At 49.9% G+C, this 25416-nt stretch overlaps 1 protein-coding gene across 1 annotated transcript in view; it reads left to right on the forward strand.

Moving 5' to 3' along the window:
- Window positions 1-850: 850 nt before the first annotated feature.
- Window positions 851-25416, forward strand: part of SNTG2 (syntrophin gamma 2) — a gene marked incomplete at both ends in the record, with an annotated part of 190257 nt that continues 165691 nt past the window's right edge. Inside the window, one exon of the mRNA XM_080711097.1 lies at window positions 851-922. Within this exon, the coding sequence (XP_080567223.1) occupies window positions 851-922 (72 nt within the window). The remainder of the gene's footprint in view (window positions 923-25416) is intronic.

Raw genomic sequence — 25416 nt, forward strand, 5'->3', positions numbered from 1 at the left:
CCGGCGCGGAAGGTGGTGGGCCAGCACTCGGGGCGGGGTGAGGGGGCCGTGGGCGGTGCTCTCGGCGGTGGGCGGTGCTCTCGGGAGGGGGCGGTGCTCCAGGGTTTTGGGCGGTGCTCCAGGGTGTGCGTGAGTGGTGCTCTTGGGCGGGGGTGATGCTCCGGGGCGTGCGGGTGGGGGGGGGCGGGCGGTGCTCCGGGCCGTTTGGGAGATGATCTTGGGTGGTGAGCGATGCTCCGGAGTATGTGGGGTGGTGCTCTGGTGCTCTCAGGTGGCGGACGGTGCTCTCGGGCGGGGGCGATGCGCCAGGGCTTTGGGGGGTGCTCTTGAGCGGGTGTGGTGCTCCGGGGTGGGGGGGCGGTGCTCCGGGCCGTTTGGGGAAGGTGATCTTGGGTGGTGAGCGGTGCTTCGGGATATGTGGGGGTGGTGCTCTGGTGCTCTCAGGTGGTGGACGGTGCTCTCGGGCGGGAGTGGTGCTCTCGGACGGGAGTGGTGCTCTCGGACGGGAGTGGTGCTCTTTGGCGACGGTGGTGCTTCGGGGCGGGCGGGGGCGGTGCTCCGGGGCGTTCGGGGGGCGGGGTTCTTGAGAAGTGGGCGGTACTCCAGGCCGTGGGGGGTGGTGCTCCAGGCCGTGGGGGGCGGTGCTCCGGGGGGTGGTGCTCCGGGGGGGCGGGGGGCGGTGCTCTCAGGCGGGGGCGGGCTCAGGAGCTTGTGAGGGCGGTGCTCCGGGCAGGGGGCGGGGCTCCAGGCGTGCGGGCGGGCAGTGGAACCGGCGCCCGCGGCCCTGGGTGCTGGAGCCGGGTGGGAGAGGAGCTGGCGGGTCCGAGCGCGGTCCCGCTGCCCGGCTACGATGAGCGCCAAGGAAACGCTGCCTCTGGCAGCCCCCCGCGGGCACCCCGGCGGTCTGCTGGCGCCGGGGCGGGTGAGTGGCGGCCCTCCGCCCCGCTTCCTCGCGCCCCCTCCCCTCCTTCCACACCCCCCTCGCCTCCGCGCAGCCCTGCCCCGGCCCCATCCCTCGGCGCCCCTTCCTTCCCCTGGGCGCCCTCTGCTCGGGCTGCCCTTCCTCCAGCACCTGCGCGCCCCACCCTCGGCGCCCCTTCCCCTCGGGCTCCCTTTCCTCCCCTCGGCGCCCCTTCCCCTCGGGATCCCTTTCCTCCAACACCCTCCTCCTTCCCTCCCTCCCTCTTCCCTCCTCCGGCGGCCAGTGCCTGCGGCGGGCGCTGGGTCCTGGGCTTCGCGGCCCCGCTCCTGGCTGCTCTCCCCTCTCCCCTCCGGAATATTTCCACCCGAGCCCCGTGGGCTTCGCGTTTTAAGGTCTTCATTGGCTTGGTTTGAAGCATCAGAGCTTCGGTTTGCCGCGTGGGTCTAGGGTCTTCCTGAATTTGGAGCGCGATTCGCCACCCTTCTCCTGGGGCGGCGCCGGCAGGTCCAGACCCCGGCCCCTGTCCCGCGCCCGGGCTCAGCCTGCCGCCGGGACGAGGGCTCACTAACTAAGCAGCTTTTTTTTTTTTTTTTTTAAATGTAAATTCTTTCCCCAAACAACAACTCCAACCTCTGATGTTTAAGTAACGTAACCGTGCAGCGACAAAACCAGACGTGTTGGGTCAAACAAAGGCAGAAAGTTCTTGGAAACCTCAAGTGGCCACCCACGGCACAGCGGAGCGTCCGGAACCCAAAGAGCAGCGGGGACTATGCTTGCGCCGGCCCTAGCCAGCCCGCCAGGGCAGCCTCCAGCAGGTGCAGGCAGGGCGGCCTTCTCAGGTGCCTGGGCGCCCAGCCCCAAGGAATCAACCGCACAGGCCCCGGTGCGCGGCCCTCCTAGGACAACAGGAGCGTTTCAGAGCTTGCAGGTGAAGGCCCTTACGAGCTCTTGCCACACTGCTGCGGCATAACTCGGGCCTGGTGCTTTTAAAATGTTATGGTCATGGACGCGTCTGCATTTGTAGCGTTCTAGGCTTATCACAGCGTCTTTAAACTGTGTGCACAGTGTGGGTGCTTTTTTATTTTTAAACACTTTGTTAGATGAAACTCAACCCTAGAAGATGCACTTTAGGAAATAAATTGTAGGAAACAAGTGCAGAAGCGCGGGCATCCCTGGCTTGCTGTTTTATTACTGCTTTGAGTTTTTAAGTGATATCTCCCCACGTTTAGCAATTGTGCATTTTGAGAGAGGCGTTCTTACGGGAATTATTTATAATTGTTGTAATTATAGTAGAGATTTGAAGTGGGTTTATTAAACTTCATAATTTGGCCCTGTTGAGGAGTTTGGGTGACAACTTCAGTTTTAAGAAATTATGCATCAGCTGCAACAGTATTCAGATGTGTGTGGACTTGATGTGGTTGCTTTACGGTACAGTCGTAGCAGGGTCCTCTCAGCGCTTTCCCTGTCCTAAGAACTTGGTGTGAATCAAGCACCCGTCTGGAGCTGTACTTGAAGGGAAGGTTCCTCAGTGTTGGAGGCTGAGCATCTAGCTTTAATGTAGCGCATACTAAAAGCCAGACTCTCAGCTCTGAACTTATAAATAACGAGCATGCTCCAATGCTGCCGTGAGCCCCCGTGAGTAGTGAGCTTTGGATTCTTGTCTATTGAAAGTGAATCTAAGTCTCAGGTCTGCACAATTGTCTCCCAAACATGAGCAATCTTAGCCCACAGGGTGATTATCGCTCAGTGGCACTGTGAACCGTCAAGGGCCAGTCATCTTTATAATCTCTAGGGCACAGGCAGCCATGCAGAATTACTAGATTTCTTAGCAGGAACGATGCACGAAGCTATTGAACTTGCATCATTATGTAATCATTTCAGTTAAGAGAACTTAGTGCCTCTAACTAGAGAAATAATGACAAACGAGAGATGTGACTGACCCTCCTGGACATGTAGTCGTATACTATTTTGTCTGAAGTCAGAGGTAACACGTCCTCTATAATGACTGCTCGTTTGCACCAGTGGGATTTGGTCATGTCTGATGGCTCCAGCTTTTCTCTTTCCTCTGGGGCCCAGTTCCCAGGTATTTTTCTATGAGGTCAGGTCACACAGCTGTTTTCCTGAGTCTCGGTATTCTTATGGTCATCGTTGAGGTATAGAACTGTCAGGGCACTGTGTCCAGTGGGTCTTGCCTTTGTGTCCAGTCACTGTTGACTCGCACTTACAGTGCATTTTCTGTACCTAAATGACCACACTTCTCCAGTCCGAGAGGCTGGGAGGCTGAGAGGCCTGAGCCTCGGGCTGCTGTTGATGTGGTGAGCCTGCCCATGGGCAGCGGGAAGGCCGTGGTCACTTTGAAGGTACAATTGGTAAGGCCTCACTTGGTGACTGCAGAGATGGACGGGTGTTCACTGCAGGCTCATGCTAAGCTGCTGCCTGTCATGCTTCTGCTATGTGCTCCTGGACCATGCCAGCACAGCTGGAGCTTTGTTGTTAGGTTCCATCGATGTCTGCGACAGCTCAGGCCAAGTTCACATGTTTTATAGCACAGGGTTCCTAATTTTACCAGAAGACGTGCTTCATAGTGCACATCTAAACAGCCACCAAGTTAGAAAAGTCTGCCTGCTTATTAAAGGTGTCAGATGTTAAACTGCTTTATTTCCTAAGCACTCTGTGAACAACCTTTCACACTTGCATATCTATACAGATTCTGGTTTTGACTTAGACACACCTCCTAAGATGGCCCATGGGGTCCACTTTGGGAAAGTGTGTGGTGGTGGGTGGTGGCATGGAACTTTGAGTGCCAGGGAACCTGCTCTCAGCCCCGGTCCCTTGTTGAATGACTGCGTTCACTGTTGAACCATGGAGCCAGGAAGGCGTCGGCTCTCCTGTGCGTGCGAGTGGCTTCCATCAATCAGGTGGAGTGGGTTCCAGGGAGCCTGCCTGGGGTCCTCTCTGGTGCCAGGTGATCCACAGCTTTTATCTAGTGGCAGTGGATTGAGGGCAGAGGTCAGGACGCAGGAGAGCTAGAGACAGGGGTGGGAAGCCTGTCCTCCGCCCAGATCCCACCTGTGGAGTGTGCCTGGCTGCTCTCCAAGTAACTTGGGCTCTCTACACTGTCATCCTTGGTGCCTGAGCAACCCTCTGTCTTTTGAAATGTGTATCTGACAGATAATAATTATATATATATATATATATATATATATATATATATATATATATATATATATGTATTTGTGAGGTGCACTGTGAGGTTTTAATATATATAAATATATTTTTTAAATATATGAGCCAGGCGTGATGGCACATGCCTATAATCCCAGTACCTGGTAGGCTGAGACAGGAGGATCATGCAGCCTCAGCTACTTAGTGAGGCTTTTAGCAACTTAGTGAGACTGTTTTCAAATAAAATATAGCCAGGCGTGGTGGTGCACGCTTGTAATTCCCACGCTTGGGAGGCGGAGCTAGGAGGATCATGCAGGTTTGAAGCCAGCTGCGCTGGCTTAAGAGACCCTGTTTCAAAATAAAAATATAAAATAGGTCTGGGAGTGTAGCCCGGAGGTAGGGCTTCCAGGAACCTCAGTACCACCAAAACAACAAAACAAAACAAATAAAATATAAAGTAGGTCTGGGGGAATAGCCTGGAGGTAGAAAGCCTCTACATTCCATCCCCAGTACCACAAAAAATATATATATGTAATATATAAATATAAAATATGTATATTAAAATGCACACACATATATACATTGTGGAGTGGTTAAGTCGAGGTAATTGCCAATAATAGCAGGGACTCGTTAGATCTAGAAGGGCCATGTTGAGTGGAATGCAGCAGGGCAGATTAAATGAAATCTTTGGGGGAGAAGGCACCAAGAATGTCATGGAGGTGAATTTGCATTTTCAACAGGCCCTTGCAGCTTCCAGAAGAGGCTGGGGTATTTTCTGCCGACACTAGGTGTCTCCCTTCCCCAGCCCTGACCTAGTCCTCAGGCTGTGGGGACCCGCTGATCCTATGCTAAGCCTCTAGATGCTGACACAGCCCCATCGAGGCCATCTGTCCTGTGGAGGTGCATCTGTGGGGGCTCTTCCTCTGCCCCAAGGAGAGGGAGCTGATTCCAGCCAGAACGGGGACTCCCGCTAACCCTCCCTGTCATCGTCTCACACATTTCAGACACTACAGAAGTGCTGTGGCGATTCTGACACGATTTCCCAAACAGGATCAGTTAGTACAATAGTTGTGTGCTAGAGGTCTGCATTTTTAGACCCCGTAAAGCATTCCTCATTAGCTGCGTCTTTAAGTGGAGAATTATGGCGTAAGAAAAACAAGTGTGTCTCTTACCTTATTCAAGTTCAGGATTGCAACAATTACAAAATGTCAGGTTTTATTTTTAGGGAACGGGGTGCTCAGATTCAGAGACTTCTTACTCTCGAGTCACCTAGTTTGGGTTCTGTGCAGCCTGCTTCACCTCATCTGTCTCTGTCTACCTGAACCTAGCACAGCATCTGGCCTGCTCCTGCGACAACACTTGTTATCGTAAAAGAACGGAGCCGGCGCTAGACTGGCAGCATGTCAGAATCCGCTGGTTTATGTGGACACCAGAACTCATTTTGCATTTGGACAGACATCGCTTGATTATAGCCCTGACCGTGTCACCACCAGTACAGACACACAGTGTCCATGTCACATGTGACACGGCACTCACTGACCTTCATCGTGTGGATTTATTGTTTCTTACTGTTCCTTAGAGCCTGGCTCTAGGAGGCAGACGTCCTTTTCACTTCAGGCCAGTAGCCACTGCATTTACGCATAAACTAATGAGCAGCAGCTACTAGTTATTTACATTTTAATCAAAACACCTTCAGTGACAAGTCATAGGTGAGAATTGAATTCCATTTCTAGAGCAAAAGCTTCTAACAGACAACTCTTTGTCCATACATCATCCTAGGTAAGAATACAACCACAGGGATCCACCCAAATGCCATAACACAACTTGTTCCATAAAATAATTCATATTTCCAGTGTGTGGTATAACTGTTACTCCTATTAAAAATTAAAAATTATTTTCCATGGAAAATAACCGTTTTACACGTTCGGTATTTCCATACTTGCCAATGGTGCAGCACAGCAGCTCTGGCAGGATCTTCAGGGACAGCCACTGCCCTCTCCAGAGCAAGGCCAAGGAGCAGAAAGGCTGCCCTCCCAGCTCCCCTAGGGTTTGACACGGCGCGGCCCGCGCTCAGTCAGCTGGGCACCTGTGGGTCCACTGCATCTCTCCTAGCCTCCAGCCTGTCCTGGGCTCCCCTGAGGCAGCGCTGATCCTGTATGGGGCAGATGGCTGCACCTTGGCTTCCACCTGGCTCCTCCCTGCGCCGTGTGTAGCCGCAGCTGCCTCCTTCCAGGCTCTGCTTCAGCGTCTTGTGGTTCTTGGCCAGCCTGTCCCTGTGCTGCGGCACCTGCAAGTCCACTGGGGCTTGTTTGACTTCCTGCCTTATCCTGGCCACTGTCACATGCTCTGGTCCCCAAAGCTGTCTGCAGCCCCACTCAGACCTGAGGCTGACCCTGGACATTTCCAGGAATGATGGCTTAATCCCAATCCGGAAGCCTGCTTTCTTCCTGAGTCTCCATGCAGGGCACAGCACTGTCTGCGTGGCCCCTGTCACCGTCCAGGGCGCACCTTTTTAAAGTCCTGGTGCAGCGGCCACCTCTGTTTGCCTCAGGCCATTACTCAGGTGGCTTTCTCTCCCAGGCATCCATCCATCCTGGCTTTTCTCCCGTCTCCGTGGTACCCGGCTAACTCCTAGCTGCAGCTGCAGCCCGGGGCCTCTCACAGCCCTCCCTGCTATCCTGGGCCAGAACCCAGCAGTCCCCAGGCCCCACCCATGGCCTGTCCCACCCCAGGTGTACTGTGGAGGACCCAAGTCCTGGTGGCCTTCAGAACGGGTAGAGCTCAATGCTGGCAACAGCTTTCCCTTGGAGAGCGGCCAGGCTGGGGGCCGTGTCTAGCTGACACCAGTCAGGCCATTGATGGCATGTGCTTCTGTGAACAAGAAGGGGAAAGTTTCATTTTTGGCTCTTCAACTGAAATTTATACTTATGGTTAGTTTATTTAGGTTTAAGTAAAATTACGCCTTTTTATTTTTATAGTCACTAAATTTTAATTTTACACATCAGCCTAACTATGAAGGGTAAAATGTAATTTATTCCATTCCTCATCTGTTCTGCTAAAGATTATCTTTAGTGATTTCTCTTCAGGTAATTATACTTTACCAAATGGCTCTATCGGTTTGACTTCTCACATTTTAATTATCTTAAGTTTTCATTATGTTCCTGGCAATATGAAATTACTTCTCAGAGCTTATCCTCCTGGCTGCTCAGACCCTAGACTGCAGTGTTGTAGAGGAGCATGCTGGTGTTGGCTTAGTGAACGTGGCCGTGCGCGCCTGATGCAAGCCGTCCAAGGCTGGCTGTGTCCTGAGCGCCATCTCGGTTCCTAAACTAGAGAGACCAGCGCTGGACCCTAGGATCAGCAAGCCTGAAGGCCTCCCTGCTCTGTGAGCCTGCGCTGTCCTTGGTGCTGGGATCTGGGCTGGTGGGTGCTCCTGATCCCCACGGTGCTCCAAGTTCTTCCCCACCTCGCAGTGCGCAGCTTCCACGTGGACTAGGAATGTTCTGGTAGCTCAAAGGAGGAGGCAGCCTGAAGAGCTTTCATCAGGACAGGGCCAGGCTCTTGTTTTGGTTTCAGGCTCCTCCAGGTGTGCACTTTCACTTAGCATGTCCTCCCCTGGCGGAGGCGGGACGGCCCCGGTTGTGGGAGCTCCAGGGCTTCCTGTGTCCTACTTATCTCCTTCCAGAGTTCCACCAAATTCCACCGTGGCCTATGGATTTGCCCATTCTTACCAGGGTGGAATGCAGGTTGGCTGTTCACAGAGGGATCCTTCGGCGGGCCAGAGGGGCACTGCCCAGCCCGGGAGCTCTGGGGAGGCTCTAGTAGGCGGCGACTCACTGCTGTGGTGAGGGCTGCTCGCGGCCCTCAGTGTCCAGGCCTCCTTTGCTGTCCTGGGCTTGGGCCGAGGAGGAGGAGGGTGGGGTGCTCCATCCCTGCAGCTGGGTGTCAGTGGCTGTCCCAGCTGGTCTGGGCTGGAGCTGCTCAGAGCAGGGAAGTGGCAGGACAGCGTGCCATGGTATGGTGCCGAGGTGTGACCCCACCCCGCCCACTGCATCTCCGTGTGCTCACCCTTCTGAGGTTGGGCTGGGTGGCAGCAGGGTGTGGAAGTTTCCAGAAGCATGGAGGGCCTCCAGAGGCCAGGCGCCTGAGCCTTGGCGACACAAGTGAGCCTCCTGGCCCATCCCTTCTGCCCCTGCCCTCTGTGCGCTTTCTGCAGGTTGGACATCCTCTAGGATTTCTCATCCTCTTAGCATCTCCTGTTTTAAATCGATAACTTTCACAGTTTACGAAGACGCTGTCACCCAGTATTCTCAAGCACCTGCTTAGTATCCTGCATCAGTGGGGAGGGTGTGGGGGCTGCTCTGGGGACGCGGTGTGCTAGCACAGCACCTGCTTGCCATCGCAGGGAATGGTGCTGTCCTTCATCCTGTCTTGCCCCCTTGGTGCAGGTGTCTGCCTATGTTGCTTAGGAACTCCTGGCCCTGGGTTGGTTTGCTCCCAGCATGATGATGGTTTCCTAAACTGCATGCTTCTGGTTTCAGTACAGCGTCCTCAGTCCTCAGGCACGTGTCTGCCAGCCATGCTTCCCAGATGGGTCCTGAGGCTTCCTGATTCCCGGGTCTGTGTTCACGGGTGAAGCACGAGCCGGGCCCTGGCATCCCCTGTGCCGCCCCAGTTCCATGCCAGCCACCCTCTGACGAGTGCTGTTCTTAGGAAGATGGAGTCGAACACTCGGCAAGGACAGCTTTGGGCTCTGGTTCACTTCCTTGGTGCGTCTGGAGCACAGCAACCTCTCGAGTCTCTGTGTCTACATACAACATTTTATAGGTTAGACTGATTTTCTTTGGTGGTATCACAATGAGGTTTTTCTTGTTGCTTAAACTGTTTGGTTTCTTTCTCTGGAATACTTACAATCCAGGGGGAGCTGGCCGTTTCCCACCCTCCATATGTAACACTTCCAAGGCCAGTTTTGCTGTTGTCTTTTTTCTACCTTCCACACTCTGACGGGTGGATGCTGTATTCCATTTTCTGCTGCGAGAACAGGATGTCACAGCCTGGGCGCATTAGAAACAATAAATTCCTTTGCTCCTGGTGTGGGAGCTGGAATTCCAAGAGCATGGTGCTGGGGCCTTTGTGCTGTGTCAGGGCATGGGGGAGAGCCAGCAAGCAGGGAGGACCAGGCCCAGGCCCAGCCCATCTATCTGTCAGGAACCCACTCTGGGCTCACCACCCACTGCCACGGTAACCACCACACCCCTGGGTCACCACCCCCTCCCGGGTCACCACCCACTCCAGGGTCACCACCTCCTCCCAGGTTACCACCTCCTCCTGGGTCACCACCCACTCCTGGGTCACCACCCCCTCCCGGGTCACCACCCCCTCCTGGGTCACCACCCACTACCACAGTAATCACCACCTCCTCCCGGGTCACCACCCCCTCCCGGGTCACCACCCACTACCACAGTAATCACCACCCACTCCTGGGTCACCACTCCGCTCCCCAGTAACTGCATTGATCCACCATGGGCTCAGAGCCCTCATGAGCTAATCTCGTCTCCAAGGTCCCACTGTCAGTGTGAGTTTAGAGGGGACACAGAGCCCCGTGTCTCTTATTCACAGTCATGTGATATATGTATCATGTTTTGTGTCCTCAGAGAAAATTGAGACTCTTCCAGAATAATTTTCCCGAAACTCTTTCCCAAGCCCTCCTTAGCCTGTGTATCATTTTGGTGACTTTAACATCTTCTCACCGTGACTCCGGCACCTGTCTCTGCGCTGCCCTTTCTCAGAAGCAGGCCTGAGCTCTCTGATGGTTTGGGAAGCGAGGTTAGTCCTCGGGGATGTGCTGATTGGCCCTGTTGCTGCGGTAGCATTCCGGCTCCTGGTGCAGCCAGTTTGTGCTTTGGTCACCGAGTCCTCCTCCGTCGGGGTTTACCTTTCATTGGGGCACTCTGTCCAGACGGTGGTGACCAGAGCCCGGGGGCAGCTGTCCTTGCTTCCTCCCTGGCTGTCGCCTTCTGATCAGGTCTGCTGGCATCCCAGCATGGACAGTGGAAGGCTGGAGGCCGGCCATGTGACTCATGCAGGGTAGGGCACAGACTCCGGCTGTCCCCAGGGTCACCACCAGGCCTGTGTCCTTGGCCTTCCACCAGTCTACTACCTGGCCAGGGCTGCACAGCAGAGGTCTAACTGTGGTGTGTCTCCCGCCCTGCACAGCTCTGGTTCCCCTGACATTTTAAACAAGCTGCTCTTACAGTTTATAATAGGTTTGAGAATCTCATTCTCCTTTGGTATAAACCCATCTTATTGCTATTGCCAGAATTTCTGGAGAGTGGTAAATGATCCTGGTACATAAAGCCACCTTTTGGTGTTCTGTATGTTAAGGGAACCCCGCCTGGAGGCTGTTGGTTAGAAATACATTGAATTCATCTAGTCAAGGTAAATAAGGTATCAGCTTTTAAATAGATTTTTAAAAATCAGAAAAGTTGACATCTACAAATAGTTTCAAGCTTTCAAGATGATTATGTGACTTTTTCTTTAATCTCCTCTTGACCTGAGGCATATTAATAAATTTACATATTTTGTGTCGATATGGTAGCTGGATGAGTATTTTTCCTTGCTGGGGTGGGGACCCTTCTTTTGTTTGAGGGAAGCTCACTCATAATCAGCTGGGAATTTGTAACTACTTGTGTTCATCCTGAATGATCATTTCTTCCTGCATGCATCAGGCTTTGATAACAGGATTATATTTATGTTATCAATAAACTTTCTTATTCCCACTCTGAGTAGTTCAGAGATAATGGCAATTATTTTAAAATTTAATTATTTTAACTTTAAACCCATATAGATCAAATGCCCTTATTTGTAGATAATTTATTTATTTGCTACTGGGAATTGAACCCAGGGGTATTTTACTTCAGAGACCTACCCCAAGCCTTAATTTTTATTTTGAGACTGGATCTCACTAAGTTGTTGAGGGTTACGCTAAGTTGCTAAGGCAAGTCTTGAACCTGTGATTCTACTGCCTCAGCCTCTTAAGTATTGGGATTACAGGTGTGTACTACTGTATCCAGTTAGAAGAACTATACCCAGTCCCAGAATTCTTTAATAGTTATTCACTTGCTATAGTTATTGATTTAATGAGACTTTTCTGTAGTTTTTCTAAATGTTTTAAATTATTTTATTGGCACACTGTAATTATATGTAACAGGGAGATTAAGATCACTCTCATGAAAGTTTCCCATGACTTTAATAACTTCATTTTTAAGTGAAAATTTCTACTGTATTAGTATTTCCGAGTGTAGTAATAGGAGCTTTATGTAATGACCTCTGCAGGTGTTTAAGGTACCTTCTGTTTTATTGCTTTCCCACTCTTTAGTGGATGTTGCTCCCTGAGTCTGGTGAGTTGATGGCAATGGCTTTGCTTCCTAACTGCGCTTGAATGGTGAATAAGCCCCAGGGCACGCTGGTGTGAGTCTGGAATCTGGCCCACGAGTGTGGTCAGGACGTCACACGCACAGCATTTACCTGGAAACAAGGAAGTGGTGGATGACTGTATTCCTCACACTGGTGTGCCCCGGGGTTTGCGAAGATATAGATGGATGTAGGGTGTGTTGTGGATAGAAAATAAATAATTGTAGTGGACCATGATTTATTTTTTTGCGAGTCTGGGGGTGGAACCCAGGGGCATTCGATCTCCGAGCTACACCCCCTGCCCTATTTTTTATTCTTTATTTTAAAACTGGGTCTCACTGAGTTGCAGAGGCCCTCACTAGGTACCTGAGGCTGTCCGCGATCCTCCGGTCTCAGCCTCCCGAATGCTGGGATTACAAGCGTGTGCCACCACGCCCGGCTGTAATGGACCATAATTTAAACTACTTTTCTTGTACCAAAATATGTTTACATATTTTTGGAGAGAGTGCAAAACTCACCCCAAATTTGAAGATACAGTGTTTAAAGCCCAAGACAGAAAGAAAGAAAGAAAGAAAGAAAGAAAGAAAGAAAGAAAGAAAGAAAGAAAGAGAGTGAGGGAGGGAAATGAGAGAAGTCCTGGTCGGCTGTGGTGTTTCTTTCCAAGTATCCGTGAGAAACACACTGGGTGGCACTCAAGGGCGATCCAGCCCGGCAGGTGATTTTAGAAACAAGCAGATTGGATGAAGATCACCTTCAGAGGCTTCCGGAGCATTCCAGGTGGCAGAGGGAGAGGCTGTTTCTGCTGTCTGAAACCTTCAGGCAGGGGAGGTCATCCTCTGCGAGAGTCCGCCCTCCCTCCTTCAGGGGATCCTTCTAGAGAGAAAGGGTCTATGCCTGCACTTTCCTGAACTGTAACATCTGCCTTAGTACTTGTGGGACTTGACAAGGTACCGAATCCCAGGAGATGTTTCGTTTTGGTTTTCGTACCCAGGACAACAGGGTTAGCAGATGGGATTCTGAATCACATCCTCACAGCACTTCTCTCTTTTTCTATATTTTTAGGCTCACAGAGGACTGCTTGCTTTGTTTCCTGACACTGTCCTGTTACTTAGAGCTCAGCATCTCTGCATTCAGACATGCAGGGTGGCCGGTGGTCTCGCGGCTCTGAGTGCAGCGGGGCACCACAGACAGGCTGGCAGCCACGCGTCCTTGCCACTGGGCTGGAGATGATTTATATTACAATCGCCCTAAACCCCTTAGGAGAGGAGCAGACGAAAGTCTCTTATTGAAGTGTCACTTGAGAAAGGTGAACCCCTACCACTCACCCCAGACACATTCCTGATTTTGCAGAGAAGTGTGGAAAGTGAGGTTCTTTTTCTTACCACTGAAGGCAGCATGGTTTCAAAAGGAAGCTTTGAAGCTTCAGTTTAGCCACAGTGCTTAGCCATGTTGTGCTAAGGGACATCACCCTTGATTTGTGGAAAGGTGAGGTCCAAGTAGCTGAAGCCACAGGAAGCTGCTGCAGGATGGTCCATGGAGCAAGAGCTGCCCACAGCGCAAAGCAGAGCGCAGGCCTTCCTGGTCAGCCCTGGGCGTGGATGAGTGGGCCATGGGATTTTCACCTTAATCCTTTGTCAAGATATAGAAGACCCTGCTTTATTCAACCTTGTGTGTTAAGTAATGAAGCCAAATAGGGAAAAAGAGGAAACCCATATACAAAGGAGATGGGATATGTCCTTCCTTTCTCCTTGAAGGAAGAAATAGCAATTATTTAGAAAAAAAAATCAGGAAAACACTGTATTGCCCTAAGCTGGAGGGTAAGCACATCCATTCCACAGAGTGAAGGAGTCTAATCCCTGGGTTCATGTGGCCCCTCCCCACAGCTCGGGACTTGGAGGTATTACTCATATTTCAAACAAAGTATAGGTAAATATTGATTATTTTTGGTACTGAACATGATTTCTCATGTTCTATATTTGAAAACTGACTTGATTGCCTAATTCATGTCAGTTTTATGGAAGCATAAATTCTAACACTACAATTTTTGCCAATTCATCCATCATCCATCGTCAAGTTCTGGCTTGAGATTTTAGAAAAGCACAAATATGCCTCATTCTCTGAGAGGTGGTTAGCATTAACTGGACAAATTTAAAGTCCGTTTTCCAGAAGCATCACGAGTTAACTACCTTTGAAAATGAAAATACACTGTATATAAGTTGAAATAGAATAATCCAAGGAATTCTAAATTACATTAAAATAGAAAAATTCAGTTCAGCGAGAGAGGATGGGGACAGGGAAGGGGGAGAAGGTTTGAGAAAGGCAACAGATCAGATGATGTTCTGTCCATGTTTGATGGTAGCATTACCAGTCTCACCAACATGTACTGGGGAGGGCAGGAGGGCCCGGGTGGGTGCTGCGGGAAACACCCAATGACGTGTGCGGTATGTCTGTCTCACTCTGAATCTCAGCATTCTATATATTATAGTGCACCAAAAATTATTCAGAAAGCAAATTTAAAAAAAGAAAATGCACTTCAAACAGACAAGAAAGGCACCGTGCTCGCGAGCACGTGTATTTACACGATGCTTAAGGTCCTGGGCCTTTGAGGATGTTTCGGAAGCCTTCCCAGCCACATCTTGGAGGCGCTGCGTCTTTGTGATGGGGTAGGCGTGCGCTCTGTGGGGCTCCTTGGAGAGCGCTCCCTTAGGATCCCACAGACCCCAGCTGTGTCTCCCGTGTGACCGGGCGCCTCCTCACAGCCCGCTGTGGTGCAGGTGCAGTACATGTCTAGGGCGTTCTACGAGGTCCAGAGCACATGCTCTTCAACTAAAATGTCTTCTCTCTTTTTGATCCTTTTATTGATTCATAGGTTACCCAGAACTGTGTAGTTCACTTTCTGAGCATTTCGGGGGAGGTTCTGTTTATTTTTAGTTGAATTCTATCGTGGAAGGGAACACGCTGTGTATTGTGTCAGTCCTTTTACGCGGATGGGCATTTGTTTTATGTTCCTAAGCAGTGCATCTTCATGATTGCTTCCTGTGCTCTTGAAAAATGTGCATTCTGCTGCTGTGTGTTGATGGTTCATAAATGTCACTCGTTGAAGTTGTTGAACCATGTGGACCAGATCATTATCTTGATTTTCTATCAACTTGTTATATTATTTACTGAGAAGAATATAAAAATCTCCCAACTGTAACTGTTGATGTCACTATTTCTCCTTTCATTTCTGTTAGTTTTTCTTTCATAAATATTCTCAAATATTGTTGTTAGGTGCATAAACTATTGGATTTATATTTTTTCGGAATGGATGTACTCCTTTATAACTGTAATATTTCTGGAATGATATTTTACTCTGAGGTCTACTTGTTGATATTAAAATAGACATATAGATGTTTTTATTAGTAATTATGTGGTATTACACTCTCATATTTTTTTACTTTTAATTTATCTATGCTATTTAAATTTTATGCCTGTTCTGGTTTAAAGTGGACTTCTGTAGATAAAATGTAGACAAGTCTTGGTTTTTAAAATTCAGTCTGCTGATCCTTGCTTTTTAGTTGAGACATTGAGATATTTTCCTGATGATTTAATATTTACAAAGTTTGTTTAAATTTCTTATCTTGTCAGTTTTCTCTTTGTCCCACTTGCACTTTGCTCTCTGTGTCAGATTCTCTTTCCTCCTTATTAGCTGAGGATCTAGTGGTCTTAAGTCCTGCTTTGTTCAGCATTCTCACTGGTGGGATGCCCAAATCTTGACTACACAATTTGAAGGAAGAAAAGTTAATTGTTCACAATTTCTGGAGATGTCTGAGTTTTAGTCCACGTCAGACTGGGTCTGTGGAGTTCAGAGCATGGTGGCAAGAGGGGAGACAGAGAGAGAGAACAAGGAGTCTGCTCTCACATCATGGAGGCTAGAAACAGAGAACACAAGTGAGGAGGTTCAAAGATGTAAGCACAGTCCCCAAGATCCCTCCCGGGGATACACCTCCTCCAGCCAAAAGCAGCTGCCTGGGGGACCACCCAGTGAGTCCATCACAATGGAATTATGCCTCCTGACATTACAACCCTCAGGCTTGATGGCATCGACTCTGAACATTAATGCAAGAGCTCTTTCAGAGGCATTCTATATTTAAACCGTAACAACTCCACTGATGAATTATTAATCATTGATCCTGGGTGTTGGTTGTGAGTGAGGAGTTGAACAGGAGGCGGCAGGCACTCCTCTTCAGCAGGAGTCTCAGTGGGCTGGCGTCTGGCTCAGACAGTGGGGGGCCTGGAGCCTGGCCAAGACAGAGGCCACTGCGGCTACCTGGCCCTGAGGGGCTGCCTGCTTCTCCTGGCCCTGCCCGTGTCTCTGGAGGCCGTGATCTAATCTCAGGGACTTCCCAGTGGAGCTCAGGAAAGATTTCCTGAGTGTGTCTTGGCTCTGGATTGTTAAAGTGTCTTGATAAGTCACTAATATGTTTGTGGCTGCTTCTTAACCTGTGTTTTAGGCAGTGCTTCCTCCTGTCTGCTCTGCCAAGGATGATCCATCTGTCCCGACTCCCTTGGGAGGGACCTCAGCCCTTGTGCGTTTAGTCTACTTTCTTCCCTGAAGACTTAACTTCGTGGGGCTGCAGTAACTGGATCGTAGACTTTCCAGCTTGCTCTTGTGAGGGTGGGCTGCTTTCTTGTCATGTTCAATACCCCTGGCCACATACACACATGCACACTGAACTAAGCAAGGAACATAAGCATAAAGCAGACAACACACACACACACACACACGTGTGCGCACACACACACAGGGAAGTTATGCTGATTGTACACACACCTGCTCATGGGAAATACCAACTCCACAATCAATTTCTGGATGCTGAAGTCTCCCATGTGATAGGATCTAAAATCTAATTTGTGAATAAGCAAATAAGAAACCCAGAATGTTCTACATACCTACACAGGCACATGGAGACACACACACACACACACACACACACACACACACACACACACACCTTCACTGTTGATAAAAATGTAGACTTTTTAAACAAATAATCTAATCATGATTGAAAACTAGAACTGTGTGTTCAACCTGAATATGCTTAGTGAATGTTGTCTTTAAGTATATGAAGAATTTTGTTCATATGAAGATATAAATAACCAAAGTCATTGCTGTACAACCATACGGCCACAATTATTGAATTTATTTTCCCAAGATCTTCTCAAACACTCTGTCTTATGCTAACCTCTGTGAATGTGCTCTGAGGATAACCTGGAACCACAAAGATTAGAGGCAGTGCTTCTGGTAGAATACCGCACAGGGAGTGAACCCAGGCACGGCTGTCCTCTTTGGTGAGGGAGAACTGACCACATCCTGTGGTCAGCAGGGCAGAGGCTTCTTGAATTTTCTCCTGAGGAGAGAATCCTGTGGGTTGGACTGAGGATAAACTTGAGCAGTATGGCAGACTACATGAGAAGGACACACACTGATGTGGTGGTGTGTTGATCATCGTGAAGTTAGAGGCAATATATGTATGTGAATATGATAAAAGTAATGGGTCTTTTGAAATAGAAATTTAATCAATTCTTTAAAAATATTAGTTATAAAAGAACCATTTGTTTTTTAGTAGGTCTGAATTACAAGATTTGACCTTAGTGAGTATTCTGGTCAGACGTAGTATGGCTGCTGGAGAGCTCATGTATTATTGTTTAGGGTTGGTAGGGTTGGGTCATCAGCAGAGATTGATCTGGGAGGTGGGTTCCTGGGGTGTGGCCTTAGGCTTGTGCATGGTCTCTGCGCCCCTCCCCTGCTCTCTCTGCTTCTGCCTCCATGACAAGAGAGCAGAGCCCTCGTTCCTCCCCTTCCCGTCACCAAGCCTGGAGCTTCACACCTTGGCCTCACACGGGCTGAGCCCCAAGATCTCCAAGAGACCGTAAGCAAGGAAGCTGAGCGTTCCTCTAAGCTGTACGGTCCAGTCCTTGGGTTATAGCTTGGATCATAGGATGCTGCCCGAGGCACTGTGGAAAATAGGTTTCTGTGCACGTGGACCCATGACACCGTCTTTGGCACGTGGCTCTCTGCGTGCTTGGGGAGCAGCTGGGAGATGAAGCGCGAGGTTCCATCAGCAGAGCTGGAAGCTGTCAGTGGGTCTGGCCTCCCTACACATGGCTGCCCTTCCTCCCTTCCTTACTGCTTTTCTTTTTAATATTCTTTAAACATGTGGTAGTTTCAGAGTGTTAGTTGAAAACTAAAGAACAACAGTATTCAAAGTGTATTTTGGTTCTTAGTATTAATACATTTTTTTTTTTGGTGGTACTGGGGTTCCTGGAAGCCCTTCTACCTCCGGGCTACACTCCCAGACCTATTTTATATTTTTGAAACAGGGTCTCTTACGCCAGCGTGGCTGGCTTCGAACCTGCGCGATCCTCCTGTCTCTGCCTCCCAAGCGCAGGGATTACAAGCGTGCGCCACCACGCCCGGCTTAATACATTTTTTTTGTAAACTAAAATGACACATTTAGGATGTGAGGGCGATCTGGCTGCGACATCTGTCACCCCATTGATCACCAGGGTGGATTCGGCTGACCTGGCTGGCTAGGCGGTTGTCCCCGTCCTCCCTCACCGCTCCCTGTGCGTCCCTCCCGAAGCTGCGCGCTCGGTCGAAGAGGACGACCTTCCCCGAACAGAGGAGGACCGGTCTTAGGTCAAGGGTATATGAGCAGCTGCGCTCCCCTGCTAGAACCTCCAAACAAGCTCTCAAGGTCCATCTGTAGGAGAACGTAAGGTAGTCAAGCTTCCAAGACTCCAGACACATCCAAATGAGGCGCTGCACATGGCAGTCTGCCTTTCTTTAAAAAATAAAAAATATAAAATAACACATTTACAGCTACTTCTGAGCAAGTCAGTGGCGACAGATTATTTCGGAGTGTGAGTCTGTGTGCTGGGGCTCCTGGTGCAGGCCTCTGCCCACTCCTGAGGGTCTCCCAGGCAGACGAGCTGCTCCTCTTTTCCTCCCCAGGAGCCCAGTCACCCCTTCCTGCTTGTGTCTCTCTCCTCCTGCCCAATTACAGGACTGCTCAGTTTACCTGGCAGCTCAGGTAGCCTTGCTCTCTGCTGAGGCAATGGGAGCCGTGGACAGGCACACAGGTGTCTCAGTTGAGCATGTTTCACATGACTGGTCCAAGACACAGAAATAGGAGCCATGGATAGAGACCAGCTCTGGACTCTCGGGGCAAACTTTTGGACCTCCACCACCTCCTTGCGTTGCATCCTGGTTCCCTCCTCCCAAGTCTGCTTTGGGAAAGGGCAGATCCCAGGCCATAACTTTGATTCCTCCTATCTCTTAGGTCCCTATTCTAGCACCAACTCCGCTTCCTCGTGTACTGTGATTGTGTCTTATTTCCACTACCCTGCCTACCCTTAGTCAGTCACCCACACCTAAAGTGCTTGGCAGGGTTGCATCTGCCGTTCAGCACACACTCTCGGGGCCACCCCACCTTGACAACTCCAGTCCATGGTAGCATTGGAGCGCCTGGATGCCCCCTGCCTGAGGATGCATTCAGATCCTTTCTGACTCCACTGTTAACGAAACCTCCCAAGGTCTGGCCCCTGCTCCTTCCCCGCCTCATATTCAGGGGTCTTTCACATCCTCCGCTCCATTGCCATGGGCGTGGAGAAGTTCTCCCACCCACAGCTCCCTCTGCAGGAAGTGCGACTCCCCCTCAGTTGACCCATCTTCACATCACGCTCAGCTCAGCCCACAGGCTGTGTCTGGAAATGGCCTTCTTTAAACATCCATGTAAAATGGCTGTAACATCATCCTACACATCTGTCTTCTTGTTTATTATGTGTGGCCCTGTAGGAATTAGGGAAGATGTACTCAGGCTGGCTGGACCCAACCAGCTTGATGGATGGTCATGTATGGTCAGTGATGGAGACCTTGTCTTGGATAAACAGATCCCAGGTGCTCCTGCTGAGCAGTGGCCTGGCTCACATGCAGGATGTTGATGGGGCGAAAGGAAGTTGGGCATTTGTTCCCAATCTTTATACTCTAATACCTCAATAACCTTGGAAAATACTGGAGGAAATCATATTAATACGAAATGATTCAGGCATTATTGAAAGTTCCTTTTGCCAGGTGTGGTGGCATACGCTTGTAATCCCAACATTCGGCAGGCTGAGACCGGAGGATCGTGGTTCATGGACAACTTCAGCTACTTAGTGAGGCCCTCTGCAACTCAGTGAGACCCGGTTTCAAAATAAAGAATTAAAAAAAAAAAAATAGGGCAGGGGTGTAGCTCGGAGGTCGAATGCCCCTGGGTTCCATCCCCAGATACCCCCCCACACACACACACACACAAAGTTCTTTTTGTTACCATTCCATTTAAGGTCAGTAGGTAAATGTCATCTGAAGATTTTCAAGACTAGTGTTGAAAACTTTCAATTTTATCCAACACGCAACATGGGTCAAAAGTCACATATAAAGCCGGACATGGTGGCGCATGCTTGTAATCCCCACGCTTGGGAGGCAGAGACAGGAGGATCACGCAGGTTCGAAGCCAGCCTCACTGGCTTGAGAGACCCTGTTTCCAAATAAAAATATAAAATAGGTCTGGGAGTGTAACCCGGAGGTAGAAGGGTTTCCAGGAACCCCAGTACCACACACACACAAAGTCAAGTATAAAGAGGAGATTTTTGCATGTGTCTGTTACGGTCTGGATATGGAATGTCCCCTGGTAAAGCTCAGACGCTGTCAGTGCAAGCATGTTAAGAGAAAGGGGCGCTGACCTTACTAGTGGAATCCATGGATGGATGAATAGTTTGAGGAGACTTACTGGGTGGTGATGCAAGCAGAGGGTGTGGCTAGGAGAGGCTGTGCAAGCCTGGGGTGCGGCCTTGAGGACCCTGTCTGCTCTTGTCTTTCTCCTTCCTGGCTGTCCTGAGAAGTTTTCTTCTGCCAACCCCTGCCACCATGACTCACCCTGCTGCCTAGGAGCTGGCTGACTATTAACTGCACCTCTAAACCTGGAGCAACTTCCTTCTTGAAGTTGTTTTTTCAGTTATTTTGGTCACAGTGACAAGACAGCTAACTAAAACAATGCTAGAGTCCTAGTGGAGTCTATTTTGCTAGTCTGTAATCCCCTTCTTCATCAAATAGCAATGGCTGTAATGGACGTCTTTATGGGTCATTGCTTAGGATTTGGGCCAAGCCTTGTATTCCAGTAGTATTGACCATCCCTTTATGAAGGAATTATGTCACAGTTTTATTAAAATATTAATAGATAAATTACCATTGGAGATTTGTAATAGAAGACTTCCTTTAGGAGTTACATTATTTTATATGACTGGGAGGCTTTCTGCAGCGCTTCTGTGACAGCCGTGTGACTCCTGTGTCTGAATTAAAGGAGGACTTAATCCAGGGTTTTAGATGCGCACCCTCTTTGTGTACTAGTTGGAGTCGGGCACTGGGGCCAAGGCGTCTAGTCCCTCTGAGTCAAGGTCCCTCGCAGCTCAGCTCCAGGCTCCTCTCCACAGAGCAGAGGGGAGAGTGAGGTCCTAGTGGACTGAAGCTGGAGGCTCCACAGAGGTGGTTCTGTTTCCACACCCTGGGCGAGAGGTGTTGGGTAGGAAACTCAGCGATTCTCAGCCCTTGAGATGCTCCCAGAGACATAGAAAATGAGACACATCAGGTGGAAATAACCTCTGGTTTATATATAATTTGAAGAGAAAGTCAAGTTTTGACTTATCGCTTGTTTTGCTAATAACACAAAGCTGAGACTGAGGCAAAAGAGATCAGGTAACTGGCCAGGGTTGGAGCTAGTAACATTCAGGGCTGAAATTGGAACCTCAGCAGGGGCTCTTCTAATGTGTAGCACTAACCGGACCCTCGAAGCTGCTTCTTAAAGGATGCTTTTACCACTTTGAACCCCATTCTGTTGTAACCCGGGTTTTCATGGCCAGAGTGTTTTTAATCTAAAAAGTGTGACCTTCCACAGGGAACACAAACAAATTATGTGCAGAGAACAGCTGTGTGCTCTCCTTAAGAACTGGCCTTGTCGTCACACGGATGGCAATAGTGTGGGTGATTGCAGGGCTGGAAAAATCTGTCCACACATAGGACCTTGCTCCTTTTCTACCCATCCATGCATGCACACATAGGCATGAACCCACATATGTGCACACAGACCCACATATGTGACTCCCCACACATTCACATACATGTGCGTCACACAGAGGATACCCACATGTGCACATGAGCATGCAGTGCCCCCTAATGCACACACAAGCATATTTGTCTTTCCCCCATGTACACATGTATATTCATATGCATGCCCACAGATACACGCATGCTCACAAAATTTTGCATAAGCAGGCATGCACAGGCATGTGCACACACATGCACTTACAAGCACCACATACACATGGGCATGAGCAGGGTGTGCACGCAGGCTCGCCCATGCTCACACACACAGGTGCCCACAGGCGTGCACACATGCATACACAGGTGTGCATGCACATATACACACAGGCACACCCACACTCACACAGGTGTGCATACACAGGTGTGCACAGGAGGGTTCTTACAGGTGCACGAAGCCACATACACAGAGACACAAGGCATGCTCACGCTCACTTGTACACATGTGCACGCACACACATGCACATGCACCTCCAGAGTGTTTCTCGGTGCATCGCGTCGCCATTGCACAACTGTCTCCTGAACTCCAGTCTCCTAGAACTTAGCAGGGTTCCTCAGCTGTTCTGGGGAAGCCTAAACTAGAATCCTCATCTCCATGTTTTCCTGGTTTTATTTTTAAATTTTAAAACTCTATAAATTCATGCAAGTTTATAGAGTTGTTATTGAGTGTGGACTTGTTCTCTGAGCCGAATCCCCTCTGCAATGGTGGCTGGGAAGAGGGGGCTGTGCTTTCAGACCTACGCTCCATTTCCAGAACCGGGCAGGACCCGTGGTCACTGCATGTGTCATTGGGAGCAGAAGGGAGCGAGGCAGTGGTCTGCTTGGCACAGATTTTCATTTGTGTAGCCTGTGAAATACACCGTGAGCACCCCACGTGCGCATGGGGAGGACAGTTACCCAAAGAGAGAGTCCGCTGAGAAGCTGGGTCCTGAGGCGCTCGCGTTCCTTCCCACGGCCACAGAAAGCAGTCGGCACTGAGATCTACGCCGAGGAGAAGGACTCTGCTCAGCGATCTGCGGAACCAAGCAGAGAAGGTGGCTCTCACTGGGTCCCTGCCCAGCCGACTCCTGCCCACCTCTGCTTTGTAGCTGGTTCACGGCACAGCTGCGGCTGCCCCGGACTCACCCTCTGGAAGACCGTTCCGAGCACTGAGGCTGAAGGGCTGTTCCTCAGCACAGATCCGGCCTGCCTCCCTCCTGCCCACTGCCCCGCAGGGGTGCCCACTGCTTCAGGAGCCCTGAGCCGCGTGGCCCAGCTGTTTTAGATCTTTACTCCTAAGGCATATCCTTGCTTGGATTTAAAGTATAGTGTATATCAATTGTACTTAGAAGTTGGCCCAGAAATATTTCGGATGCAGGAGACTGAAAGCTCAAAGTGCACTTCTTTCTGCCAGGAAACTCCCACCCATCATGAAGCCCATAGAGTCAGAGGAGACGGAGCCCAAGGGTGTGCAGGCTGGAGCTGGGCCTGGACAAGTCCAGGTGCTCGTGCTGGAAGGGGTCAGGTCTGGCCCCTCGGCCCAGAACAGGCGACAGGTGCAGGCTGGGCTTCAGAGCCTGGGTCGGCTGCCATCCTCTCTGCTGCTGACTGCATGGCAGATGTGTCTGAGGCTGATGACATTTTTCTTTTACTTTTATTTTTATTTTGGTGGTACTGGGGTGGAAACCAGAGGCTTTCTACCTCCCGGCTATACTCCCAGACCTATTTTATATTTTATTTGGAAACAGGGTCTCACTAAGTTGCTGAGAGCCTCACTAAGTAGCTGAGGCTGGCTTTGAACCTGTGCAATCCTCCTGCCTCAGCCTCCCAAGCGTGGGATTACACGCGTGTGCCACCATGTCTGGCTGATGACACTTTTCAAGGTGAAACTTTTAAAATTCTGCCTTAACCCTTCTGCTTCTCTGAGAACCAGATGCATGTAGGAGAAAACACAGAGGAAGGAGCATCGCTTCCCCTCTGGGCAAGACATAGATCCCTGTGCTGTCACCATGACTCTGGAATCTAATGAAACAAGAGTCAAAGACCAGCTCTTCTTACGGTGGCTGCAAGTGGCCCTGCTGCACAGGGCGGTGGGAAGGAGCACAGGAGCTCAGAGCAAGCGTGTGGGGAGAGGCCGCGTCCTTAGTAGCTCTGCCGTAGGGGGGAGTCGCCAGTGTCCCTGGCACTTTGGTGGGAAGTATGACCTCCTGTAGCTCCTGGCCCAGAGCCTGACGTCCGCACGTCATGGCAGAGAGGGAAGAGTGCCGGAAATTAACAAGGGTCCACATGGCCATTTGCTCTTTTGACCTAGTTTTCTTCAGGAACAGTAGGAAAGAGACCTCCAGGATACATACTTGGCTGAGGGAAGTTGGTCGTGCAGAAGTGTACATACATCCGTGTGCTTTGCACACTTGTGTGTTTTCCAAAAGGAATCACGTCAACTTGTGAAGATCTAACTAACTCCTATAACCTGTCCTGCCAGAACCAAATGCACAGAACCCACCTTCCTTCTCAGCACAGTCTGCTCTCTCAAGAAGCTCCAACACACCCTGGCTATTTCAGAGAAGACGGCCCGGGCCCTGGAGGGACTGCACAACTGCTCCCGAGGGGCCCGGTGGGCTGGAGGTCACCCGGCCACTCCTGGAGTGGCTCAAGCATTTCTCCTGTCTCACAAGTCCTCACACCACCTTACTACAAGAATTGCTCATACGAAGGCAGGCAAGTATTGCGTTCAACCTGTTCAGTTCCAGAACAGAGAAAAAGTACTATGCTCAGAAAAGAAGAGAGAAGGGAAAGGTATATTTTATTTGTCTATTTATGTAATTAGTTTTTATTATTCTCAGGGAAAATATAATCAGTAATTTTTCCTTGTAGATGTGTGTGTGTGTGTGTGTGTGTGTGTGTGTGTGTGTGTGTACACAGAGAGATAGATCGAAATCAGAGAATCCTATGTTTGCCCAGTGCCCATCTCCCACAGTCTCTATGGAGGGTTGGAGCTGCGTGTCCTGGCCCAGGTGGCGTCTACACCTCAGGGGTCTTGAACACAGCCCCTGCCCCAGTGGAGACCCCCAGTGGGGTCTCCCAGCACCTCATCTCACAAGGACTTATAGGGCTGTTTAGGATGATGCAGTAACCTTACTCTTTGGAAAAGAGCGAATTTCAGGAACCAGGTTTCCGTCTTTATTTTTAATGTTTGAAGACACCCCTTCTGAACAGGGTAACAGGTATGTGGTTTACCTGAATTGTGCTCTCCATGTACAAGGTGCCCGTTGGCTAATGGTGAGATTGCCATGGTTAGTGAAGGGGGAAGGGCCTAGAGAAAGCACAGGGGGCTGTCTGGACAGCTCAGGGTCTAGGGAGGAATATTCTTGCGTGGGTGAAATCTAGTGTTGGTGTCCTTTTAAAGCCTCCACATCCTTACATACCCACAGAGGTTCTGTGAAAAACCCAGGAAAGATTGCCTCATTAGCAAGCAGAACATTTTTTTTCTTCCTGAAATAGATTTTTTTTCTTTTACTAAAGAAGATGAGATATCACCCTGTTCTAATTAAAGCCCAGGTTGCTTTGCTTGAAGGAAATATCCTTGGTGTTCCAGACAATAGATCATGTTTGAAACACCAGCAAACACTTAGCATTTTTGGAGTATGTACCTAAGGGTGAACTTTGGAGAACATTCACAAAACGCAATGGTTGTTCTCTCATTAGCAGCTTTTTGTATAAGAATGGAACATCAAGTTGCTACCCTATAAACAGGTAATGT

Source organism: Muscardinus avellanarius, assembly GCF_963383645.1.
Source record: "Muscardinus avellanarius genome assembly, chromosome: 15".
NCBI lineage: Eukaryota > Metazoa > Chordata > Mammalia > Rodentia > Gliridae > Muscardinus > Muscardinus avellanarius.